Below are 23,068 nucleotides of genomic sequence, written 5' to 3'. Positions count from 1 at the left end.
ATAGAAATTAAACTGTTTTCCTGCAAATGGTTTATACAAGGGCTTTAATTCATTTTATTGTTACTTGTTTCCTAAACTTGAATTACATCAAGTACATTGGTGATACGGGGTAGCTCAGTGGTTAAGGTGTTGAACTACTGATCGGAAGGTCATGGGTTCAATCCCTAAACCATTGGGCCCTTGACCCTCAATTGTTCAGATGGAGAAAAAAAAAAAGAGATAAAATGTAAGTCGCTCTGGACAAGGGTGTCTAACAAATGCTCAAATGTAAATAACTAGGTATCTACGTAACTCAAATATGACTAAAACTTATGATTAATCCGCTAAAACGCTTGGATAAATCGAAATCTTAACCTTGTCCAGACAGATAAACAGTGTTTAACAACATGCTAACTCTCGTTTCTCTCTCTCTCTCTCACGCGCGCCAGCCCGCGCGCCCGTGAGTGAGCGAGCGAGAGCGCGCGCGCGCGCGCACGCCGTTCAGCGCCCTCTTCCGGTCGGATCCCGGAAGCGCAGCGCTTCCTCCTTCTTCCTGCTCTCCAATGTTCGTCGTCCTTCTCCTCCTCCGGCTCCATTTCGACGGGATTTTTCATCCTCTTAACCGCCCCGGATCAGGACACGACCGCGTCTAAGGTAAACGGGAAGCTCCGGGGTTCGAGCCGAGACCGAAAACTGCGTGCTGTCTTTATTTATTTAGGTTGCTGAAGAAGGAGAAGAAGAAGAAGAAGAAGAAGCAGCAGCGCGAGCGCGACAGAGAGAGAGAGAGAGAGAATGGAGGGGGGTGTAAGAGTGGAGAGAGAGAGAGAGAAAGAGAGAGAGAGAGAGAAACTGACTTCACGCATCAGTTGCTGATAGTGGAGCATAAACAAACCTCGCGCTCGCGCCTCCCGCACGAGCGCAATCATAATAACATTAATGCGTGATAGATTGCTTAATCCTGGTGCTATCTGTGCGTGTTCAGCGCTCAAGTCCGCGCAAACGCTTCATATCCTCAATGCATGTGCTTGTGCGTCTCGACCCCCCCCCTTTCCTAAATCTTTAATTTTCATTTCTTCCTGTGCACCTCTTCAATCCTTAAAACACCCCCCCCCCCACACCATCCCATCCATTTCTCCCCTTCTCTTCTTCTGCTTTGCTTAGTGCATGTGTGAATATTGTTTCCCATTGAAGAGAAAGTGTTTCCCTTTAAAACAGATCTGGACAGACAATGTGCTCCAGCTCTCTCTCCCTCTCTCGCTCTCTCTCTCTCTCTTTCTGGACTATCATGCCCCATGTGAGCGACGCTTGTATCTAAATGTTGCATGGACTTGGAGTTCTTGAAGGCCATTCCATCAGCTCTGATTGGACAAACTACCCATGTGCGTGCATGCATGCATGCACGCTTGAAGCAGGGTACGATCAGATCGAGACGTGCACGCATCATCATCATCATCATCATTGTCGTCGTCATGCCCTTGCAGAAGAGAGCATAATGATGATGACAACAGTTTGGTGGATCCTGCTGGTCACGTCACACTTTTTTTTGACAGACGGAATGAAGTTTGCACACCGTGGAGGTTGAATGCAAGTGACGACGCGTGCCAGATTGAGAGCAGACAGATAATGATGATGATAATAATAATCTCAATAATGCTTGAGTGCTTCAGCAACACATGATGAGTCTAAATGAGTGAAATGTCAGTCATGAGCTCACACCTGTATAGGTGTTTCTGGAGATTTATTTCACGCCGGATGGATTTTCCTTCTACTGTATAATGATGTTTTTATGATGCACGATACACGGTAGGTCTTATGGTGTTTGCTTCTACGTCTGAAAGTGGGTGTATGCTGCAGGGCTAGGACATTTATTTATCACATTATGATTATTTGATCACGTTCAAAGCATTTTTTTTGTAAATGTTTTGATGATATTTGGAAAGCTAAAGATTGGATGTCATGGTTTTGATGTCATCTTAAATCTTATGTTTTATCTAGGACTGTCAGTGTTATCGAGTTAACACGTGTGATTAATCTAAAAATGTTAACGCGGAACTATTTGACAAACATTTCATTTCATACTTTATGTATCAGTCATACCATATATTCCAACCTAAATTTGCATTTTTTTATTTCTATTTTTTCTTTTTATTGAAAATTCTAAAATCCAATAAAAAATAAGAAATTTAATTTATTTTCCTAGAGAGTACTGTGTGCAACTATTCCTGACGCCTGCATGAATGGAGTGTGTGCGGTCAACTCGCTGCCACTCCTCACGCTGCTCCAATGTTTGGGCAGATACATTATTACCTAATAGTCTGACATAAAAGTGTGGACGTCTACTGTTACATTTAATGACACTGTGTACTGTTAAATGGTGAGCGACACCCGCTGTTTTAATATACACAGATTTTTTTTTTTCTGTTTTTCCATTTCAGTTCACAGTCAGTCAGTCGTGTACGCATTTTACTGCATGTCATACTGTGTATGTTTGTGTGTGTGACTGATAACATTAAAATTGGAATTTTTGTGAACGTAAATTAACCTAACGACCTTAAACGTTTGACCCTGATGGCTTCCAGTAATCGCATCATGTTTTACTCGGATCTGTGTAATAATGGCATGTTTAATGCAGATAATACGATGAGTGAGGAAACATCACCCGGTGTGCCTTAAAGTTTATTTTTTGTTGCAAGGTGGAAGAAAGTTTGGGTAAAACAGAAGTTTGTGCATATGCGCTGCAAAGAGTCTCCAGTTAATTGAACGTTTTTGTTATACGTTAATGTTTGAGAAACAGTGTGATCTGTTTATTCTCACCAGTTTGTCATGCATTTCTTTATTCCAATATTGCACGTTTATAGTACAAGTATTTAAAAAATGCAATTAATTAATTATGAATAACTAAATTCAATTTTGTAGTGATTGACAGCACTAGTTTTATTCCATCTCGCTCATTCTCACACATTCTCTATAGCACTTATCCTGTACAGCCTAAGAGGGGACTCGGGGTACTGGCGAGGGGAGATTTATTCAGCCTGTTTTGTATTGTTAAAATATAAACTGCTATGATAACGATATTCTGGTTGTGTTCCCCAAACTGTCAGCCTTCTTCAGCGAAAAGCCATTAGAGCAATCTTAAGAGCAATTTCCAGCTCTAACAAGAGAGAGAGAGAGAGAGAGAGAACAAGATAACATTTTACCATCCAGTCATTCGGCTACTTACAGTAACAGCAGAGCGTGTTGTTGTTGTTGTTGTTGTAGGACGACTCACAGACAAGCGTTATTCATAACACGAACCACATCGTCACCTCGTCTTACTTAAGGCCCCCTCAAGCTTTCTCGAGGGTTCGCTTTATAAGCGGGTTCGTTCGGATTTACAAACATTCTTTTGTAGGGTTTTTACCTCAGACACTGCATGGTTCTCATTCATGGAGGGATAAACCAAAAAAAAAAAAAAAGTGTAGACTTTTTACATTGTTTATGACATTGTTTATTACATGTTCAGTAACAGGGACATTATTATAAGCTGAAAATGCTGGGTCTGATATCATAAGTCAATAAAAAGAACTGTATCAAAACTAGCTTAAGATATCTCTATGGTATATTATAGTGTAATGATAATAATATTAATAACAATAATAATAATGGCAACAGTATAAGGTATCGTAGCAACAGAAAGTTGCTTAATGTATTTTTAATATTAATTGTCAAGAATAAATGTTGTTTAAGTACAATACTTTTATTATTTTTAATTAATCTAAATTAATTTTGATTATATATATATATATATATATATATATATAATTGTATATAATACAATTATATATATACAATTATATATATATATATATATATATATATATATATAGATATGTTTTTAAGACTTCCAGATAAGCTCTCCAGTGAGCGTATACAAACAAGAATCATAAAAAAAAATACATTTATTTTTTAACTTTTTTTTTGTTTTTGCCTTTTTTTATTCCCCTCAAAATAGATATTTTTCCTCCTATATTGTGACCTCATATAAGAAGAGCCCCTCCTCCGGCTCATTGCTCAGATCTTCTGTAGGGGTGTGGCTTAGCATTAGCTACTTTACATAGACACTAAAATGGTGCGTTCGGAAGAGGAGTGAAATAAAGATGGAAGAAAGAATTAAAGCCCTGGTATAAATTTCTTCAGCTGTGGCATAAACACACACACACACACAGACACACACACACACACACACACACACACAGAGACATGCACTTTGCGGGTGAGCCGAGACCTGTGTTGACCTGTCGAAGAAATAAAAATAAAATTTGGGACCTTTAAAGCTTAGCTTTATTTTAGGTTTACAGGTTAGATTTTTTAAATATCTCAGGTTTTTTTATTTTACAATAGTGTGGACAGGTTGAAAGCATAAAAAAATTAAATTAAATTAAACACTATGGTTATTTTCTCAGTTTGTTTTTGGTTGTAAGCCGGTTTTTCTTTACTTACTGCTAACTTTAACACGCGGTAATTCCACAGAGCTGCTCCGAGGCTTATAACCTTTCTCTCTTTTTTTATCCGAGGTGGGGAAAAAAATGTCCGGAGAAAGGCAGAGGTCGGACGACGAGAGTCCCAGCACCAGCAGCGGCAGTTCAGACGCCGATCAGAGAGATCCTCCGGTCGCAGAGCCCGAGGAGCAGGAAGAGAGGAAGCAGCCCACACCTCCACAGCAGCAGCAGAAGAAAGCATCGAAACAGTCCAGCAAAACTCCGGCCAAGCTGTCCTCCAGCGCCAAAAGGTAAGCATTTCTTTCCACATACTACATCTCGGGGCGATCACCGAGCCGGTCCTCGTCCTCTGAGAATCTTCAGAAAGCCTGATGTACGGCGCAGGTTCTTGAGCGGGTTTATTCATTAACCAGGGCAATACTCAAAGCGATTATCAGGCTCATTAGTGAGTGCATGAGCGCACTAAGACGTGGTAAATGTGTAACTCATTACGCCGCGGCTGCGGACTGAAGATGACATCGAGTTCGCGTGCAGGAAACGTCGCCTCCACTCCATTAATCGTAAAAAAAAATTTTACATTTAAAAAAAAAAAGATTCTGCTTGATAGCCTTTTTTTTTTTTTAAATATAGTATTGTTAATGTAGTAAATAAATTTAGATCAGAGTTCAGACGTCACGTTTTTTTGATCTGATCCACAGACGGATTATTTTTATCAGCGTAATCTAGACTGACAGGATCTAAAAAAGTCTCAGAGAATCTCATTTCTATCCAAACGTTCACACACACACACACACACACACACACACACACACACACACACACACACACACACACTCTCTCTCTCTCTCTTAAACACAGCTCGAAACAGATTTTGTGCTTGGTAAAGTATTAGACACAGTTTGGATCTTATAAAAATAACCAAAAAACAAAAAAACAGGAGTTTTATTTCAAACCTCGATTGTGGCGGGTGCATTTTATCGCTTCGTACGCAGATCAATGTTCTGTAACAGAAGATTTTAAAGGAGTGCCGAGTGCAATGATTGTGTAAATATAATACCTCATCGTTTCCATAGTAACAGCTCGTACACAGGAGGAGCAAACCGAAAAACCGCAATGTTTTTGGTAGAGCCGGTGTTTTGGAAGGAGTCTCCAGTGTCAGTGTCGTTGGATCAGATTTAAATGTGCACAAACCGACGGGAATGACTTTATATATCAGCAGTGTAATGGACACAGACATAAAACGCTCTCTAATAGATCATTAACGTTAATTGCTGTAGTTTAAAAAGAATAAAACGTCTGAAGATGAAAAAAACCCAGTAGAGAATAACTATGTATTTCCTGATAACAGAACATCATGTCTGGTGTCTGGTGTGTTAAACCACAAGCTCCACAAGCTGACACGTGGACACCTCAGCATTACTCTCATGTGCTTGTTAAAGCATGTACTGTTTTCCAGGATTAGTCCCACTTTGCTGGTATAATATAATAATAATAATAAGCACTTTTTTCACTAGATTTTATGGAGATTTGTGAGCTGGAAGAGGTTGACTGAGGTCAGACACTGATGTTAAGATACGAGGCTCGAGTTCTTCCTATTCACACATTGTCTTAACACACCACGTCTTCATGGTGCTCGCTTACTGCATTCTCACAATGGACACTTTGAAGTTTCCAAACCCACCGAGCACGGAGAGGAGAACACCAAGGTGGGAATCGATCCCTCGACCCTGGAGGTTACGAGTTGTCCACAGTGCTTCACCACTTTGCCGCCTACAATCAATAATGTGCTTCCAAGTTTCTTGAAAGATTTTGTGGAACGAACTGCTCGATCAGGCGTCCACATACTTTCGGCCACCTCGTGTGTCAGTACTTTTTTTTTGAACTAGTATTTCCAAATCGCTTTATTTTCCAGCTCTCGATCCACAAAAAAAAAAGAATATTATTATTATTATTATTATTATGGCCGATTAGATCTAAGCTCTAATGCCGCTTCGTATCGCATCGTATCGCATCGCATTGCGGAGCCACTCATCATTTCTTTTCCAAAAGGAAAGAAGAGAGCACGCTCTCGTCTCAGAAAGCTCGCAGGCTCTTCATGTGTGGGAAGATAGGGCGATTAAAGCGCGTTTCCTCATGCTGAAAACAGCCCAAATCCTGCCCTCGCGCACTCCTCGCTGTGCCGCTAATGCTTTCATGACAGTCTCTCAGAGCTCCTGTCAAATACTCCAATTCAGCCTCACACACACACACACACACACACACACACACACACACACACACACACACACACACACACACACACCCCTCACCTCCATTCCCTTCCGTGCCTCATTTGAATGTAAGCTTTTAAAACCAACCTTTTGTGCGTTAAAGTGAGTGGAACGACCAGGGGCGTGGCCTGGGGTGAGGGGGCGTGGCCTTTGAGTCATAAGTTCTTTTGCGAATTTTTTTCCCCCCCTTCAGATTGGACTCGGGCCTGCGAGAACAAAGAGGCAGCAGCCATGTTAGCTGGAGCGAAGCGTGCAGTTAGCGCTGCTCTGGTAGAGGGCACTCGAATTCTCGCGGCTGCTCACACACACACACACACACACACACACACACACACACGCACATGCACACACGGATCTCACTCATCCCCCCCCTTCTCTTTCTCTCCCCCTCTCTCTCCCCCTCCTCCTCTCTTGTCTCTCTCTCTCTCTTTTTCATCCCCTCCCTCTGTCTCCTTCTGTCCCCTGCTCCTGTCTCCCTTCCTCCCTGTCTCTCATGCAGAATCCAGAAGGAGCTGGCCGAGATCACTCTGGATCCTCCACCCAACTGCAGGTAGGCACTTTATTGCTTTTCCCAACACTTTTTGCGTTCTAGAAGCCGTAAGAGAAGCATTTCCATTAAACGCCAAACTGCTGCTGTGGCTTTTTGAAACTCCACATGAGAGATGAGAGACTCCGCAGGGTTTTATTTTCATCCTCTCAGGTTTCCGAATGTGTTAAGTTGTCTCGTTGTTATTATTGTCGTCATCAAATTGCTTGCTGTTGATGGATGGAAGTGTTTCGGGTGATGCAGTAAATTATATTTTATGATTTCCATCATCATCCGTAGACGATGGTTTAAGCAGTAAGATGCACGTGTATGGAAATCAAATGGAAAGCATCCGCTTGTGGTTTGGTGGTTATTCTTTAGTTGGAAAGTAACAGAAAACCTTTTTATCAAAGGTCACATTGTGTCTTTCTTCAAATTAAGACTCGCTGATGTGTCTTGTGCAACTTTTCTGTCATGGCGAACAGTTGGGATGCAGATGATGATGATGATGATGATGATGATGATAAGGTTAATGATATACAGCACCAGTTAAAAGCTTGAACATACCATCTGATAATTTAGTGTTTTTTTTTTTTTGTTTGTGCTTTGTTTAGTGATTTATTTTATACATTCAAAACTATGAAAGAACACCATATGGCATTAAGTAATTAAGCAGCAACAACATAAAGAACAGTCGATATTTTAAGACATAAAGGTCAACCGTTTTGTAACAGTTCCTGCAAGCACAGTATTGTCTAGTGCGTTTGCAAAACCTCTTTGGAGTTACTTCTGCTGCATTTAGGGCGGATTCACATTGGGGTCTGGTCATCTTTTGCAAATAACACTAGACCATAACACTTGATGCTTGGTTAATTTTGATCAGTGAGAACACAATCGTTCCATGCTTGGGCATGTCCCCGACTTAAGAACATTCGAGGCACGGATTTCTGCAGACACGAAAAAGCGCAGCGACAAGATTTTACTATGAGATTAATTTCCTTATGCATAATGATGGGTTTCGGCTAAATGATAGCAATGTGGGGAAGGGGGACAGAGATTTAGCCAAGTTAATTGGTATGCTTTATGTGTATTCATGTCAAAGGCATATAAGACTCACTTTGTCTGACTTATAAACAAATCAGACTTACGAACACAGAACTTGTTTGTAAGTCAGGAACTGCGTGGAACGATTGTCTAGATTCAGATATGTACAAATCGAATCGGATATGGAACTGATCGCACTCGAGATCGCTGTTTGGATGTCACGTCACTCTCTTCCGAAATTTGTGTTTGTGTGTGTACACACAACAAACTTCTGGGCACGGTACAACTCGGTCATGCCTGATGTAAAAACGCCCTCAGAGGAATCCTCGTAAATCACCACTTAACAAACAGCGACTCTAATTAGAGCAGTTATAATGCCTTTACAGAGAACACAATCTCATATATTGTATATAAAAAAAAAAAAAAAATTGGAAATTAGTAGGCATGTCTAAACTTTATGACGGGTAGTGTGTATATCCAAAAGTCAATTCCTGTCCATATATATATACGTACGTGAACTTTGTTGCGCCTGATAGCATTAATTTGTGCCTTTCCTCGCCGTAAATCGCTCTCTAACACAGTCTGGGTTTTTAGAAAAGAAATCTCAGAGAGCAAGAGTGTTTCAGATTTATTTGTTTATTTATTTCTAACCCAGCTGCCTGCAGGGCTTTCGGTGATTTATTTATTTGTTTATTTCTTTATTTATTTTCGTGTTGTTTTTGTTTTTTTTCTTCTCGAGACTTATTTCCTGCATTAGAGCTGTTTTTTGAGGCTCGCGTCCACAATTATGAATCGCTCGCTCCGCCGCATCGTGTATTATATGCAGAGGTTGTATTTATTAATTTTTTTTATCATCGCACTGGCTGTTGTGTTAATGACTAGTACAGTACCTGGGTTTGATTTGCATGCTAAGTAAGGACTCGCAACACTTTATTTAAAAACAATTTGGCTGTGTGTGTTTTTTTTTTGTATGCGCTCATTTTCCCTTAGGTGTTGTTTGACAAGGCTGTGCCGTGTCTATGGAGATAATTATAGCTGCTTTCACACTGAATGTGTGTGGGTGTGTGTATGTGTGTGTGTGTGTGTGTGTGTTTTTCTTTCTTTCTTAATGAGAAGCTCTGACTTTTAATTTAACTAAATTTATGTGTCCCAACAGGTAAAAATAAATAAATAAATAAATAAAAAATGATAAAGATCTCAGGTAAAGCCACTTCTGTTCCAGGTGCTGTGGAAAAAAAATCGTGGCATGGCTCTCAGAAGCATTTGGGTGATTTAGGATGGGAAGATTTGCCCACAAGCTGTTATGAAAAGGATTTCAAAAATATATAACAGTTATAAGTAGTAGTAAAATGTTTATTACAAGTAAAGAATTTTATCATCAGCATCAGAAATATGAGAGAGCTTTATTGGCCACAGGAGCTTTAAAGAAGAAAAATAAGATTAGATGTGCTTCGACTTTATTGTCATTGTGCGAAGTGCATGTACAAAGCTACCGAAAATGCAGTTAGCGTCCAAACAGAAACGCATAAGTGGTGTATTTACAATAAATAACAAGGTTAAGATAGATAGATGGATAGATAGAACTTTGTCATTACATTGTACAGATACTCAGCAAGGAAATGCAGTTGAGCATAGTGTGTGTGTACATCAGTGTAAATATTGCCATTTTGCAGCTTATAAGGTGCAGGTTGAATAAGTAGGTTTATACACATAATATATGTATATATTCCTGTAATATATTCTTGCATACAGGAGGTGCAGTAGGTTTAATTATAAAATAAATGTATGTGGCCAAGATATGAGGAAGGGTCAAAAATGATCCACACTTAAGTTTATAAAATCTCCTGTCTTATCAGCGCTTTCCGTTCAAGGCTACTGTCCCCCCGGTCACGGCTGTGCAGGTGTCAACTGCAGTGCGAGCAGAGATGGGCGCCCCGCTTGTGATTTGCACGAAGGAAAAGCAGCGTAGTAGTGATGTTTTTTTTTTTTTTTTTTGTGGTCTAAGGGTGTACCTGGTGCCGAAATAACTCATAGAAGAGTTAGAATTTCTGCTAACAAATTTTGGACCCTTTACTGAGAATCATTACTGGTGATGAGATGAGAATTCATCACTACGAGTCTCAGAGTAAGCGGCAGATTATGGAACAGAAGCATCCTCAGTCGCCGACTGAGAAAAAGTCCAGAAGTCGACCATCAGCTGGAAAATCCATCAGTGCTTACAGTTTTCTGGATTTCTCAAAATCCAGTACCGGGACGTTATCAGAAAAAAGCCTCAACAATCTACAGCGCTCGTTACAGCGAGACGCTTATTGAAGAGCTGAAACCTAAACCTAAAGGACTGCTATCAGAGGGCGTCGAGATCTTGCATGGTGATGCATGTCCACATACTTCTGCCCACACTGTCGATACTTTGCAAAAACTTTGCTTTAAGGCGTTAAAGCATCCTCCCTATAGTCCTGATCTTTTACCGTATCCTAAAAGCAGACCTACGAGGACGAAGATACACTTCTGATGAAGAAGTGAAGATAGCGGTGCATTCGTGGCTCGCAGCTTAGCCGTAAACATTTTTTTTACAATGGAATGACAAATGGACAAAGTGTATTGAAAAGTAAAGAGATTATGTCAAAAATTAATATACTGGTCTTTTATAAAATTTTTCTTAAAATCAGCCAAAGTGCAGATGATCTTTGAGGTAATGACACGTCACAAAGATATCATGCTGAACAGAATATACACACAAGCATGTTTGCGAGTTTTATATGTAGAGCAGATACGGGTGAAATATACAATGGTGCATTGGTAGTGTTATAAGTGTTTTGTGTGGTGCAGAGAAGCGTAGTGGATAAAGCGGTGCAGGATAAGTAAACAGAGACAGCGCAGCGGTTATTGAATCAGTGATCAGCTTTTCGGTATGGAAACAGCCACAGGGAGGAAGCTATTTCTCGCTCTGTTTGTGCAGGCGCCGAGGCACCTGTAGCGCCTGCCCGATGCGAAGTAGGTAAACAGACCATGATTAGGGCGAGACACGACTTTGATGATATGTTTTGCCGTTTGCATGTTTTTTTTTTTTTTTTTTTTTTTTGTAATTGTCCTGTGGCAATGGACTCTTTTCACCACACGCTGAAAGGCTTTTGGCTTCTCCTGGGGCAATCGCTGTTCCATATCAAGATGCTTTATACAGCAGTCTCTAATATTGCTGCATAATTAATGGTGTAGAAATCCAGTATTTCTCTAGCAAAAGTACAGACATGGCACAACAGACCATTTTTTTTCTTTTTTTTATCTAGTATTATCCAATATACAGTACTTTACTGCACCACATTGCTACAATTTCTGACTTTTAATGTGGCTACACGATAATATAAAATGACATCACAACATAGAACACACTTGCTTTTGTCGGGGTAGAGTACACCTGGATGCGTGGACAGAGGAAGACTTCTTTTTGTGAGAATGCCTCTGATTAGCTACCTCACTATCTCGTTACTAAAAAAAATAAGCTTAGAGTTAAACCTCCTATATAGATGTAAAAAACTAAATAATAGAATACAAACACTGAGTGGCGCAGTGGTAAAGTGCTCGCCCTATAATCCGCAGATCGCAAGTTCGATTCGCGAGTGATGCTGTAACTTCTTGCAGCTGGAGGCCTAGAGAGAGCTGATTGGCCTATCGGCCAATCAGGGGCTGGAGAACATGTCTGAGAACATGTCTGTGAGGTCATGCAAGCGAAAGGAGCGTATAGCGCTGTCCTCCGAGTGTGTTACGCCGTCCCCAATAGTGCGTGAGCGAGCAGTTCAAAAAGATGCGGCTTAATGTGGAAGCCCCCTAGTGACGGAGAGGAACTGGATACGACTAAATTAGGGAGAAAATCGGGAGCTACACCAACCCACCCACAACACACACACAAAATTTTTTTATAAAAAAATCAACAAATTGCATATTTTCAGCTATGGCCATGCATTAGGCAAGGTGCTGCAGAAATAAAAGTTTACCAGAATTGCCAACCAAAAGTCTTGTGTTGTGCGAGAAATAAATACCCTGCAGTGCATCAGATACCAATATTTAACAATCATACGCAATACTTTCAGTGTGTAAGTGAATGTATAAAATGTATAAAGTCCGGTATATTGTATGTGGGCATGTGGGAGAAATGAGTCTGCCTCACGGGTTTTAACGAATCAGTCCGGGAGCACGATGATAGAAAATGCCTGTCCAGTAAAGCTGTCTTGATGGTAAATAATCCTAATTTTGGAAAATCCTCAACAGGAAAAGAGAGTCATAATGGCACGATTACATTTGTATGAGATTAATTTCCTTACCACATGATAGCAGTGTGGGAAAAGGGGACAGAGATTTGTTCAAGTGGATTGGTATGTTTTATTTTGTAGATTCGTGTCAAGACTTATTCTGTTTGACTTAAGAACAAATCGAGCTTACGGACATGCTTATTTGTTCGTAATTTGGGGACAACCTGTAACCAAAACTTTTGGCGAAAATTTCTAGGGAAATTGAAATCTCAGTATGAACCCGTGCAGTTATTATCTGATCACAAAAAGGTGCAATTTATTAGAGGTAATGTCTGCGCAGTCAGTCATTCATGTGGAGTTTTGCATGAAGTGTACTGAACATGACCTGTGGACTCAGAGACTCGTGATAAACCTGTCTAATCAAAAGACTCATTCATCAGCGCATGATGTGGTTGGTTACCAGGAAAGGCTAATTTGGCCCTTTTTAAATATTAATATAAATAATTCATACAGACCACTTGAAGGCATTATGCTGAATGATAAAATGTGAAAGAGACCAGGCCGTGCAGGAGTTTTCTACAGAAGGGGCCATAGAGATAGCTCGGCTAAGCTCTGGGTGTCGGCGCGAGTGGCAGGTCGTCCTGTGCCTCTGTCCGTGTGTCATTTCTTTCCACATTCTTTTGCTATAATTGGCTTATGTTTTACTTTTTTCCCTCATTTCATAGTTTTTAATAGTCTGTCCTATGGATATGGAATTCACTCTTGCGCAGTCCAGCTGTGTAATCTTCTCATTAATTCAAGAAAAGAACTTCAGCCCTTAGAAAAAAAAAAGTCAAGCTGCCACTAACATTTGGGGCTGCAGAGTTGTCACCGTTGTCTGTCTGTCTGTCTGTCTGTCTGTCTGTTTGTTTGTCAGGAAGCTGGTGAGTTACTGTAAGGTGGCGCCGGATTTAGTTTATCTGAGATAACGGCGTTAAACACAGAGCAGAAGCTTGTGTGTAGCTCTTTGCCTGGCTCTAGGCAAACAGGTCTTGCATGGAACTCTGTCTCAAAACATATTTATTTATAAATTTTTATATATTATATATAAATTAGTATCTATCTATCTATATATATATATATACAATATTTTCCTATATCTTAAGATCTTAAACAAAAAAGAAATATTACAGCTTAATTTTTTTTTAAAATCGTAATTTTTCTAGGATTTCGCCGACTTTTTCCCCCTAATTTAGTCGTGTCCAATTCCTCTCCACCACTGGTGGCTCCCCATTAAGGCCCCACTACGACCACTTAGTCGGGAGGGCTGCAAGACTATCACGTGTTTCCTCCGAACCATGTGAGGTGACAATTAAATAGTTAATGTACGAAAAACAAACAAGTAAAAAAATCTGAGAAACATCACAGAAAGCTCAGAAAAAGGTTTATCAGAATATCAATATTTTTCCAAGTGCTTTATTGGAGTGTTAAAAAAAAAACAAATATATAAAAAGGGGCTATTACTTATGCAGGTCATTGTAGACGCAACTAAAAGAAACCGCGAGATACCATGAATTCATTGTTTTTTTTTTTCATTGCATTGCTGTTGTATACAATAAGCGTGCGAAGTGGGTGTGGTCCTAATCAGAAAAAAACCTGGAGTGACACACGACCTTCCGTCTTAATCCTTCGTTAAAACCTGCGTTCATCCTGTCGTTATTCTCGACACGTCTGCGCAGCGTTGAGGAGAGAGCGAGAGACCTCGCAGTATCTGTTTTATCCTAATTGTGGGTTTAATCCGTCTTCACGTTCGGCTGCCGTTCCTGTTCAGAATTCCTGCCTTCAGGCGGCTACAGGAAACATTATATTCACACGGCGTCCATATTGTCTGGAAACACTAGCGGGGCGCTATCACACGTCATCCCCATCCTTCTACACAAGCTTATCAGAAACACAGGCAGCACGCAGCACGCCTGACAAATCCTGCACTGCTGTCAACACACACACACACACACACACACACACACAAACACACACACACACCGTCAGCAACATGCATGAAGCGCTCCTCATTAGGGTCCTCGTCAATCCCCGATACAGCTGCTTGGGATCGATCACCCACTACACACACTCGACTTCACGGCATCACGAGTCTGCGTCTTATTGGATGTCCACACTCCCGTCCACCTCGCTGTCTCCCCAGGAAGTAAACAAACTTGCCCTGATTTCCCACCATGTGCTCTGTTATGTTTTTATATTGATGCAGACAGAACTGGACGAGCCGAGGGCGATGACACGAAAGAAAAATCTTCCACAAGCAGCATGAAGACGAAACTGAGACTAGAATAGGGAACTCTTTCTCTGTTTTTCATCTCTCTCGCTCTCTCACTCTTTGTCTTTGCCTCTGCTCCTCTCTCTCCTTCTCTCTTTTTGTTTTTTTTCTCTCTTCTGTCTCTCCATCATTCTGTTTTTCTCTCTGTCTCTCTCATTGTCTATCTTTGCCTCCCTTTCCTCCCCGCGTTTTATTTCTCTCTGTCTTTCTTTCTCTTTACTTATGTTATCTCTCTTCTCTCTCTGCCTAATTCTGTTTATCTCTCTCTCTCCTTCTGTCTTTGCCTATGCTTCTCTCTCTCTCTCTCTCTCTCTCTCTCTCTTTCTCTCTCTCTCTTGTTCTCTCTGTCTTTGTTTCTGTCTCGCTCATTTTTTTTCTCTCTGTCTTTTTTTGTATTTATCATTGCTTCTCTCTCTTGCTTTCTGGTTATCTTTTTTCTTTTCCTCTATCTTAGTCCCTGTCTCACTCTCTTCCTCTCGTTCTGTTTATCTGTCTGTCTCTCTTTCTTTGCATCTCTCTTTTTATTTCTCTTTCTGTTTCTCTCTCTATCTATTTAATCTTTATTTCTTAATAAAGAATCTTCTGTCTCTGCCTCATTCTGTTTTTCTCGCTGTCTCTCTTTTTGTCTTTGCCTCTGCTTCTCTCTCTTTCTTTCTCTTGTTCTTTTTGTGTCTTCTTCGGTCTCTCCCTTATTCTTTTGTCTTTGTCTCTTTGCCATTTCGGAATCTATTTGTCTTGCTCTGTGTCTCTGTCTTTCTCTTTCTCTTTTTTGTCTGTCTGTCTTAATGCCTGTCTCTCCCTTTGTCAGCTCCTCTCTTTATCTCTCGGTTTGCCTGTCTGTCTGTCTCTAATGCACCCGCTTGAATAAAGTCGAAATGAAAGAACGTTTTTTTTCCCTCTCAAGCTCTCCATCCAATTTTCACAGCGATTCTGCTTTGTTTATTTGTAAATGTAGATACAGGTTGAGCCGAGCAGACAGATGTGGACATCATGGGAAACTGTTATTGTAGCCAGGAAAAACAAAGCGATGAGGATGAGAAGACCCGCATATTAAAGTCATATGTTTTTGAATTTAACAGAGCGGCATCTGTTTAAGTCTGATTTCTCTCTCTCTCTCTCTCTCTCTCTCTCTCTCTCTCTCTCTCTCTCTCTTTCTCTCTCTCTCTCTGGAAAACAGCTGTGTAGCTGCTTCTTACTAATTTATTAAGAGTGACATTGCCAGCATTACTAAGCCTAATTAATTCAGAGCTGCTCATTTCTTTAATACATATACACAGGTGTAGAAACACTGCGAAATACAATCCATGTGCTGAAAAAATAAATAAACAATTAAAAAGATATAAACTGTACAGTATGATTGATATGTAATGAGATCGGATATAAAGTGTACACCATGATTTGTAGGGCACGACATCGGGTATAAAGTGTACACCATGATTTATAGGTCAGAAGATCGGATATAAAGCGTACACAATGATTTTACAGGGCATGAGATTGGATATGAAGTGTATACCATGATTTATAGTGTATGAGATCGGATATAAAGTGTACACCATGATTTATAGTGTATGAGATCGGATATAAAGTGTACACCATGATTTACAGGGAATGAGAGCGGATATGAAGTGTACAGCACGATTTATAGTGTATGAGATCGGATATGAAGTGTACACCATGATTTATAGTGTATGAGATCGGATATAAAGTGTACACCATGATTTATAGTGTATGAGATCGGATATAAAGTGTAAACCATGATTTATAGTGTATGAGAACGGATATAAAGCGTACACCATGATTTATAGTGCATGAGATCGGATATAAAGTGTACACCATGATTTATAGTGTATGAGATCGGATATAAAGTGTACACCATGATTTACAGGCAGTGAGATCGTATATGAAGTGTACAGCACGATTTATAGTGTATGAGATCGGATATAAAGTGTAAACCATGATTTATAGTGTATGAGAATAGATATGAAGTGTACAGCACGATTTATAGTGTATGAGATCAGATATGAAGTACAGCATGATTTATAGGGAATGAGATTGGTAATTAAGTGTACACCATGATTTATAGGGCTTAAGATCGGATGTGAAGCGTACAGCATGATTTATAGGGTTTAAGATTGGATGTGTAGTGTACACCATGACTTCTAGGGTATAAGATCGGACATGAAGTGTACAGAAGGATTTATACGGAATGAGATCAGATATAAAGTGTTCAGCATGATTTCTATGGTATGAGATTGGATATAAAGTGTACACCATGATTTATAGGACATGAGATCGGATATAAAGTGTACAGCATGAGAGATATCAGGTGAAATTGAATATAAAGCGTACAATGTGATTTATATTATGTGAGATCGGATATAATGTGTTTATCATGATTGATATGAGATCGGATTAAAAGTGTACGGTATCATTTATATCATATGAGATTAAACTAAAAGTTTCCAGTGTACACTATTATTTACATAGTTACATGCAAATAGTACATAGTTACATAGTTATAATTACATAGTGTATGAGATCGGATATAAAGCGTGCACCTTGATTTACAGGGCATGAGATCAGATATAAAGTGTACAGCATTTTATTTTTCTCCTATGATGCTCTTATGATGCTGCACTGTATAATAGATTTATGTACAGGGAATTAAACTCATGATCTCATGGCACGTGTGAATGTGAAGATAAAGTGTAGGGCTTTATAACCATAGCTGTAGCTCATTACAACATCATATTTAATCCTTCAGACTCGAGCATTTTTCTTCCTTTCTTTTTTTTCCAGACTCAAAAAAAAGACTCGCTGTAGATGATGAAAACCACAGCAACTTAATTACAACACATTTCAAGCATCTGTCATACTGAAAGAGCCAGAACTGTGGATTTAAACACTTGCTTTGAAACAAGAGCCGCTTGATTTTGCTGAACACACTTGGGTTCTTGATCACACGACACTTTTCGAAAGCAAAATGAGATTCATGTTGCATTCCGGTTTATTATTTTTACTGTAACACACAGAACTCTCCTTTGTTTTGGCTCTTTCTCACTGTCTGCTTTTAATAAACTCTGATCACATTATGAAGTGCGTATGAAGTATGAAGTGCGTCCGTGCCGGTGCTGTGCTAGTGATGCTAATTTTTTTTTTGTGTTTAATTAAATATCACAAAGAGTAATTTAATCGTCCAAAAAAAAAAGAAAAAAAGCATTTGCACAATTTTATATTGTATGAAATCGGATATAAAGCGTACACCATGATTTATATTGTATGAGATCTGATATGAGGCATACAGCATGATTTATAGGACATGAGATCGGATATAAAGTGTACACCATGATTTATAGGGCATGAGATCCATATAAAGCGTACATCATAATTTATAGGGCATGAGATTGGATATAAAGCGTACACCATGATTTATAGGGCATGAGATTGGGCTTGAGATCGGATATAAAGCGTACACGATGATTTATAGGGCATGAGATCGGATATGAAGCGTACAGCATGATTTATAGGGCATTGGATTGGATATGAAGCGTACACAATGATTTATAGGGCATGAGATTGGATATAAAGCGTACACCATGATTTTACAGGGCATAAGATTGGATATAAAGCATACAGCATGAGATCGGATATGAAGCATACACGATAATTTATAGGGCATGAGATTGGATATAAAGGGTACACCATGATTTTACAGGGCATGAGATTGGATATAAAGCGTACAGCATGATTTATAGGGCGTGAGATCGGATATGAAGCTTACAGCATGATTTATAGGGCGTAAGTTTGGATGTGGAGCGTACACGATGATTTATAGGGCATGAGATCGGACATGAAGCGTACACCATGATTTATAGGTTATGAGATCGGATGTGAAGCGTACACCACAATGATTTTTAGTGTGTTATGAGAATGGGATAAAAAAAAGAAACATGTCTGCTTAATGGTCCTGAAAACATATCCAGATGGTTATTTAAGTGATTCTGCAGGTGAAAAATAAATAAGCACAACGCATTTCTCTTTAACCTGACCCAAGGTTTCTAAAACACTCGGTGCTGCTCAGTGTAAAGGAAATCATGTTATAATGACCCTATCTGCTTTTTAAATTATGATCAGCGTTAACATTATTTAAAAATACAGTTAGGTCTGATGCTTCATTCAAGGCCCTTTTTATCAATTTCTCTTGCCTGGTTTTGACCTTCAAACTTTTCTCACATCCCCAATAAATACTAAATTTATACCGAAAGGTCTTTATACACTGTATATAGGAACTTCGCTTTTTAATGTATCAGAGTGGATGTTGTTCCATGCAGAGATGATTTCCTCCTTCAGTAGTGCAGTGATAGTTCTGGGTCAATTTTGACAGTTCACCGGCTTCAGATGAGAATGAAGAAAAAAGCCGAGTCGTGTTAGATTTAGTTCTTAGTTTCGAAGCCATCTTGCCTCTGAAATAAAAAGAAACATAGCAAATGTCATATAAGGAAAAAACGGCTGTGGTTCAAGGTACTTTACTCTGTAAAGTAACTGTTGATTCTTGCCATTCTGTAATTGTTTAATGTTAAAGTGAATATACTCTAATGGATTTTAGTTCACGTTAATGAACACAAAGCATTCTGCATGTACCTTGATGAAAACTGAGGCCATGTGTATGAGACAGATGGGGGGGCAGAGCTTCTAGGAAGGCAGGTCTGGTAATATGGGAGGGTTTAAAACACCGACGCAAATCTTTGCAGTTGTGTAAAGCATGGAAGCTCTGATGATTTTCATGTGGAAAAACTGTTAAAATGGCTCATTTGTAGGCCAGAGGGTTCCTGAGATAGGGCCATTCACCTATTCTGGTCACGTCTATGTGTGTGTGTGTGTTTGTGTGCTCATGAGTGTGGTGTGCTTTAGCCTGGTCGTCTTCACCGCACGACTGACTCCACACTGAGACAATGTAATCTCATATCATACACTCAATCAAGTGAAAGTGCCTGTGCTGGTTCTCTGCCGGATATCTCGGGAAATGTTAGTCCTAGAGTGCTCATTTTTTTGCTTTTCCAGAAAGAAGCCTTGAATTGTGCAGGAAGCCGAGTTTAGCGTGTTTATTTAAAAAATTGTGGTCATGATGGCAGTTTTTCCAAAGTGGTTTAGTCTGTGAAAAAAAATGGTCGACTGGTAAAGTCAATTCATTCCTATGTGGATTTCAGTTTTGTCTCATGTCCCAAACAAACCTTAATGTCTCTTAAAGCGGTTAGATCAGTCTTCTCCATTTTTTTTTCAGGGCATTCTGGAAACCTGGCTAGGGTGTAAATTAAAATGAGATTTGGGAAGAAAGAGAGATTGAGGTAGAGTTTTTTCTCCTTACTGTAGAATCACAATTATTTTCAATGGAGAGAATTTGGAGCTTACAACTCTCTCACCTACGTGTTTAAGTCGGTGAGACGTGGTGTTTGCGTGGAAAGATTAGAAACGTAACCACTGTGCCAAAACTCGCTGTTAATTGCGATGGACCGTACTTATGGCTACTGTGCGGAACAGCGCATACAGTAGGTGTTAGTAGGAATTGGCTTTTTTGATCCAAGATCCAAAATAAAAGAAATTTTAAAACAAACTCCTCTAACTAAAAATTGGTGCATTGGGAGACACGGCCAAATGTTTTGATATATAACATATGTGTGTGTGTGTGTGTGTGTGTGTGTGTGTGTGTGTGTGTGTGTGTGTGTGCGCGCAAAATTGCGGGAGGTTTGACTGCGTAATTTTAAATTTGAAAAAAAAAGGATCAGTAGGTAAAAGTATTAAAAAACATTTTGGAACTGAAAACCATTGATCTGATTACTTAGAGAAAAAAAAAAGTAATAGGACCCCATTCCCTTCCCTGGTTCAATCTACAATAAATGTCAAGCAAAGTTTTGCAGCGTGAAAAAAAGTGCAACAGTAATATTAGAGACATCCTGAGATATTAAATAACGTCAATCAAACATCTGATTTTGTCTTTATAATGTGTGATGTTGATATTTTGGAAGCGAAATAACACACATGATGACACAAGTCTGTTCTCCGCACAACACTCTCAGAAGTATAAATCGGCTCTCACGATAATGTTGAAAATCCACACAAGGTTTGGAGTGTTTAGTCTTGAGGCAGTAACATGGTGTTGATGTGTTGTGTTTGTTGGTTGACATTTATACTGGCGTTTGTTAGAGTACATAATCGTCTCATTAACATCAGCAGAAAGTGTGAATCAGTCCATCATCGCAGCGCTGACGGAACGAGCAAACTAGCAGTTCTGTTCTGATCTGTTCTGGAGGGCAAATTCCTATAATCAGGGTGTAAAATCCCCCACAAAGGCCTCAGCAAGGAGATTTTGCTGTTTTTGCAGTTTTTCGTGACACTAATCTGCTGGAAGGTGTGTGTGTGTGTGGAGGACAGGATACAGCAGTTGTAGAAAAAAAATGATTCCTGTTGAAGTGTTGTCACTAAAACCGTGTATCGGATACAGTATGCATCAGATATTAAGCAGCCCAGATATGATTTGAAAGGATTTTTTTTTTTTTTACTCAGGGGAGGAAAAAAAAAGGAGAAACACCCTTGCAGATTTGTGCCTCTTCAAAAACCTCTAATGCGAGTGTAGTGTATGATTTACTGCTCATTTCCTCTCGAGATGCACTTTTTATCCACCATGTGAGGGTTGGAGCAATCGATTAAAATTCAGGCCGTGTGCAGGAGGACGAATGTAGCACGATGCAGCGGAAACCCAATTGTGATTAAAGACAGATGGAAGAGAGGGGGGAGTGGGGGGGGAGAGGGGGAGATGTAGTATTGATCCTGTTTTGTTGCCTTTAGATGAAAAAAAAGGAGAAGAAAATATGATTATGTTTATGCTCAATAACCACATTATAAGTTAATCATTTGTGAAACAGGTGCTGTTCAGTCAGTTGATTAGTGCAAAAACAGCATCGGGTGTGTCGTAGCAGGCTTCTGGCAGAAGTATATGTGTGTGTGTGTGTGTGTGTAAGGTGTGATACATATCTGTTTTGTTTTCTGTGTGTTATGTATATACAGTACACTGATCAGCTATACCATTATAACCAGCGTACAGGGAAGTGACTAGCATTGATTATCTCGTTACAGTGGCACCTGTCATGGGCCAGGATTTACAGCGTTAACAGCATGTGGACTGATAGTTCTCTAAGTTTATTTGTTAGAAGCAGAACAAATGGGCAAGTGTACAGATCTGAGTGACTTTTATAAGGGCCGAGTTATGATGGCTAGACGACTGGGTCAGTTGCCTAGGCTCAGTCTTACCTGCCTAGGGTAAAACATTTCCTCACACCTCCTGCACTGAGACTAAGAGTGGCCACACCCCCTTCACTGAGACTAAGAGTGGCCACACCTCCTCCACTGAGACTAAGAGTGGCCACACCCCCTTCACTGAGACTAAGAGTGGCCACACCTCCTGCACTGAGACTAAGAGTGGCCACACCTCCTGCACTGAGACTAAGAGTGGCCACACGTCCTGCACTGACACTAAGAGTGGCCACACACCCTTCACTGAGACTAAGAGTGACAGGTTCAAACCCCACAACCACCAAGTTGCCACTGTTGTGCCCTTGAGCAAGGCCCTTAACCCTCAACTACTCAGATGTGTAATGAGATAAAATAAATGTAAGTCGCTCTGGATAAACGCGTCTGCCCAATGCCTAAATGTAAATGTTAATCTTGTGTACGGAACAATAATAACGTCAGTAAAAATCTCAGTTGATGTAACAGGAAATGTGGATTTACAGAGAGAATCATTTTAGACGTTTTTCAACGCAGGATCGATGGCATCCGCTCCCATTCCCCGATTACATCTATTCATTATCAGTGTATGCACTTTTCTGTGAGGGAACAGGGGCGGTTGATAAAGGTAATGTGTGTGTGTGTGTGTGTGTGTGATAAGCCGCTCCAGCGTCCTGTGTTCCGTGTTAGATGTGTGTTTCTCTCAAGCCGCTGACCCCCATCACATTACCAGCCTCAGATAAGGAGCAGGAACGCCGTGTGATGGTGTGGCGTTTGGCCTGCTTTAAAGATAACCGCATTGACACACTGACAAATGGATCCAACGAATCTATTCCTCTCACACACACACACACACACACACAGACAGACTTTCCTTTACACACTGAAGTCATTTTCTCTCTATGTCCCGTTTAAATGTTACGTTTCCTTTT

At 40.0% G+C, this 23,068-nt stretch overlaps 1 protein-coding gene across 1 annotated transcript in view; it reads left to right on the top strand.

Moving 5' to 3' along the window:
• Window positions 1-510: 510 nt before the first annotated feature.
• The window catches only part of ube2e3 (ubiquitin-conjugating enzyme E2E 3 (UBC4/5 homolog, yeast)), a 76,092-nt gene continuing 53,534 nt past the window's right edge, over window positions 511-23,068 (top strand). The window contains exons 1-3 of the mRNA XM_053496946.1: window positions 511-633; window positions 4,533-4,747; window positions 7,227-7,277. Of these exons, the coding sequence (XP_053352921.1) occupies window positions 4,545-4,747; window positions 7,227-7,277 (254 nt within the window). The 5' untranslated portion in view covers window positions 511-633; window positions 4,533-4,544. The remainder of the gene's footprint in view (window positions 634-4,532; window positions 4,748-7,226; window positions 7,278-23,068) is intronic.

Source organism: Clarias gariepinus, chromosome 5, assembly GCF_024256425.1.
Source record: "Clarias gariepinus isolate MV-2021 ecotype Netherlands chromosome 5, CGAR_prim_01v2, whole genome shotgun sequence".
Classification (NCBI taxonomy): domain Eukaryota; kingdom Metazoa; phylum Chordata; class Actinopteri; order Siluriformes; family Clariidae; genus Clarias; species Clarias gariepinus.
Note: the sequence above shows the minus strand (reverse complement) of the source record. Positions and strands in the feature narration are given on the sequence as shown.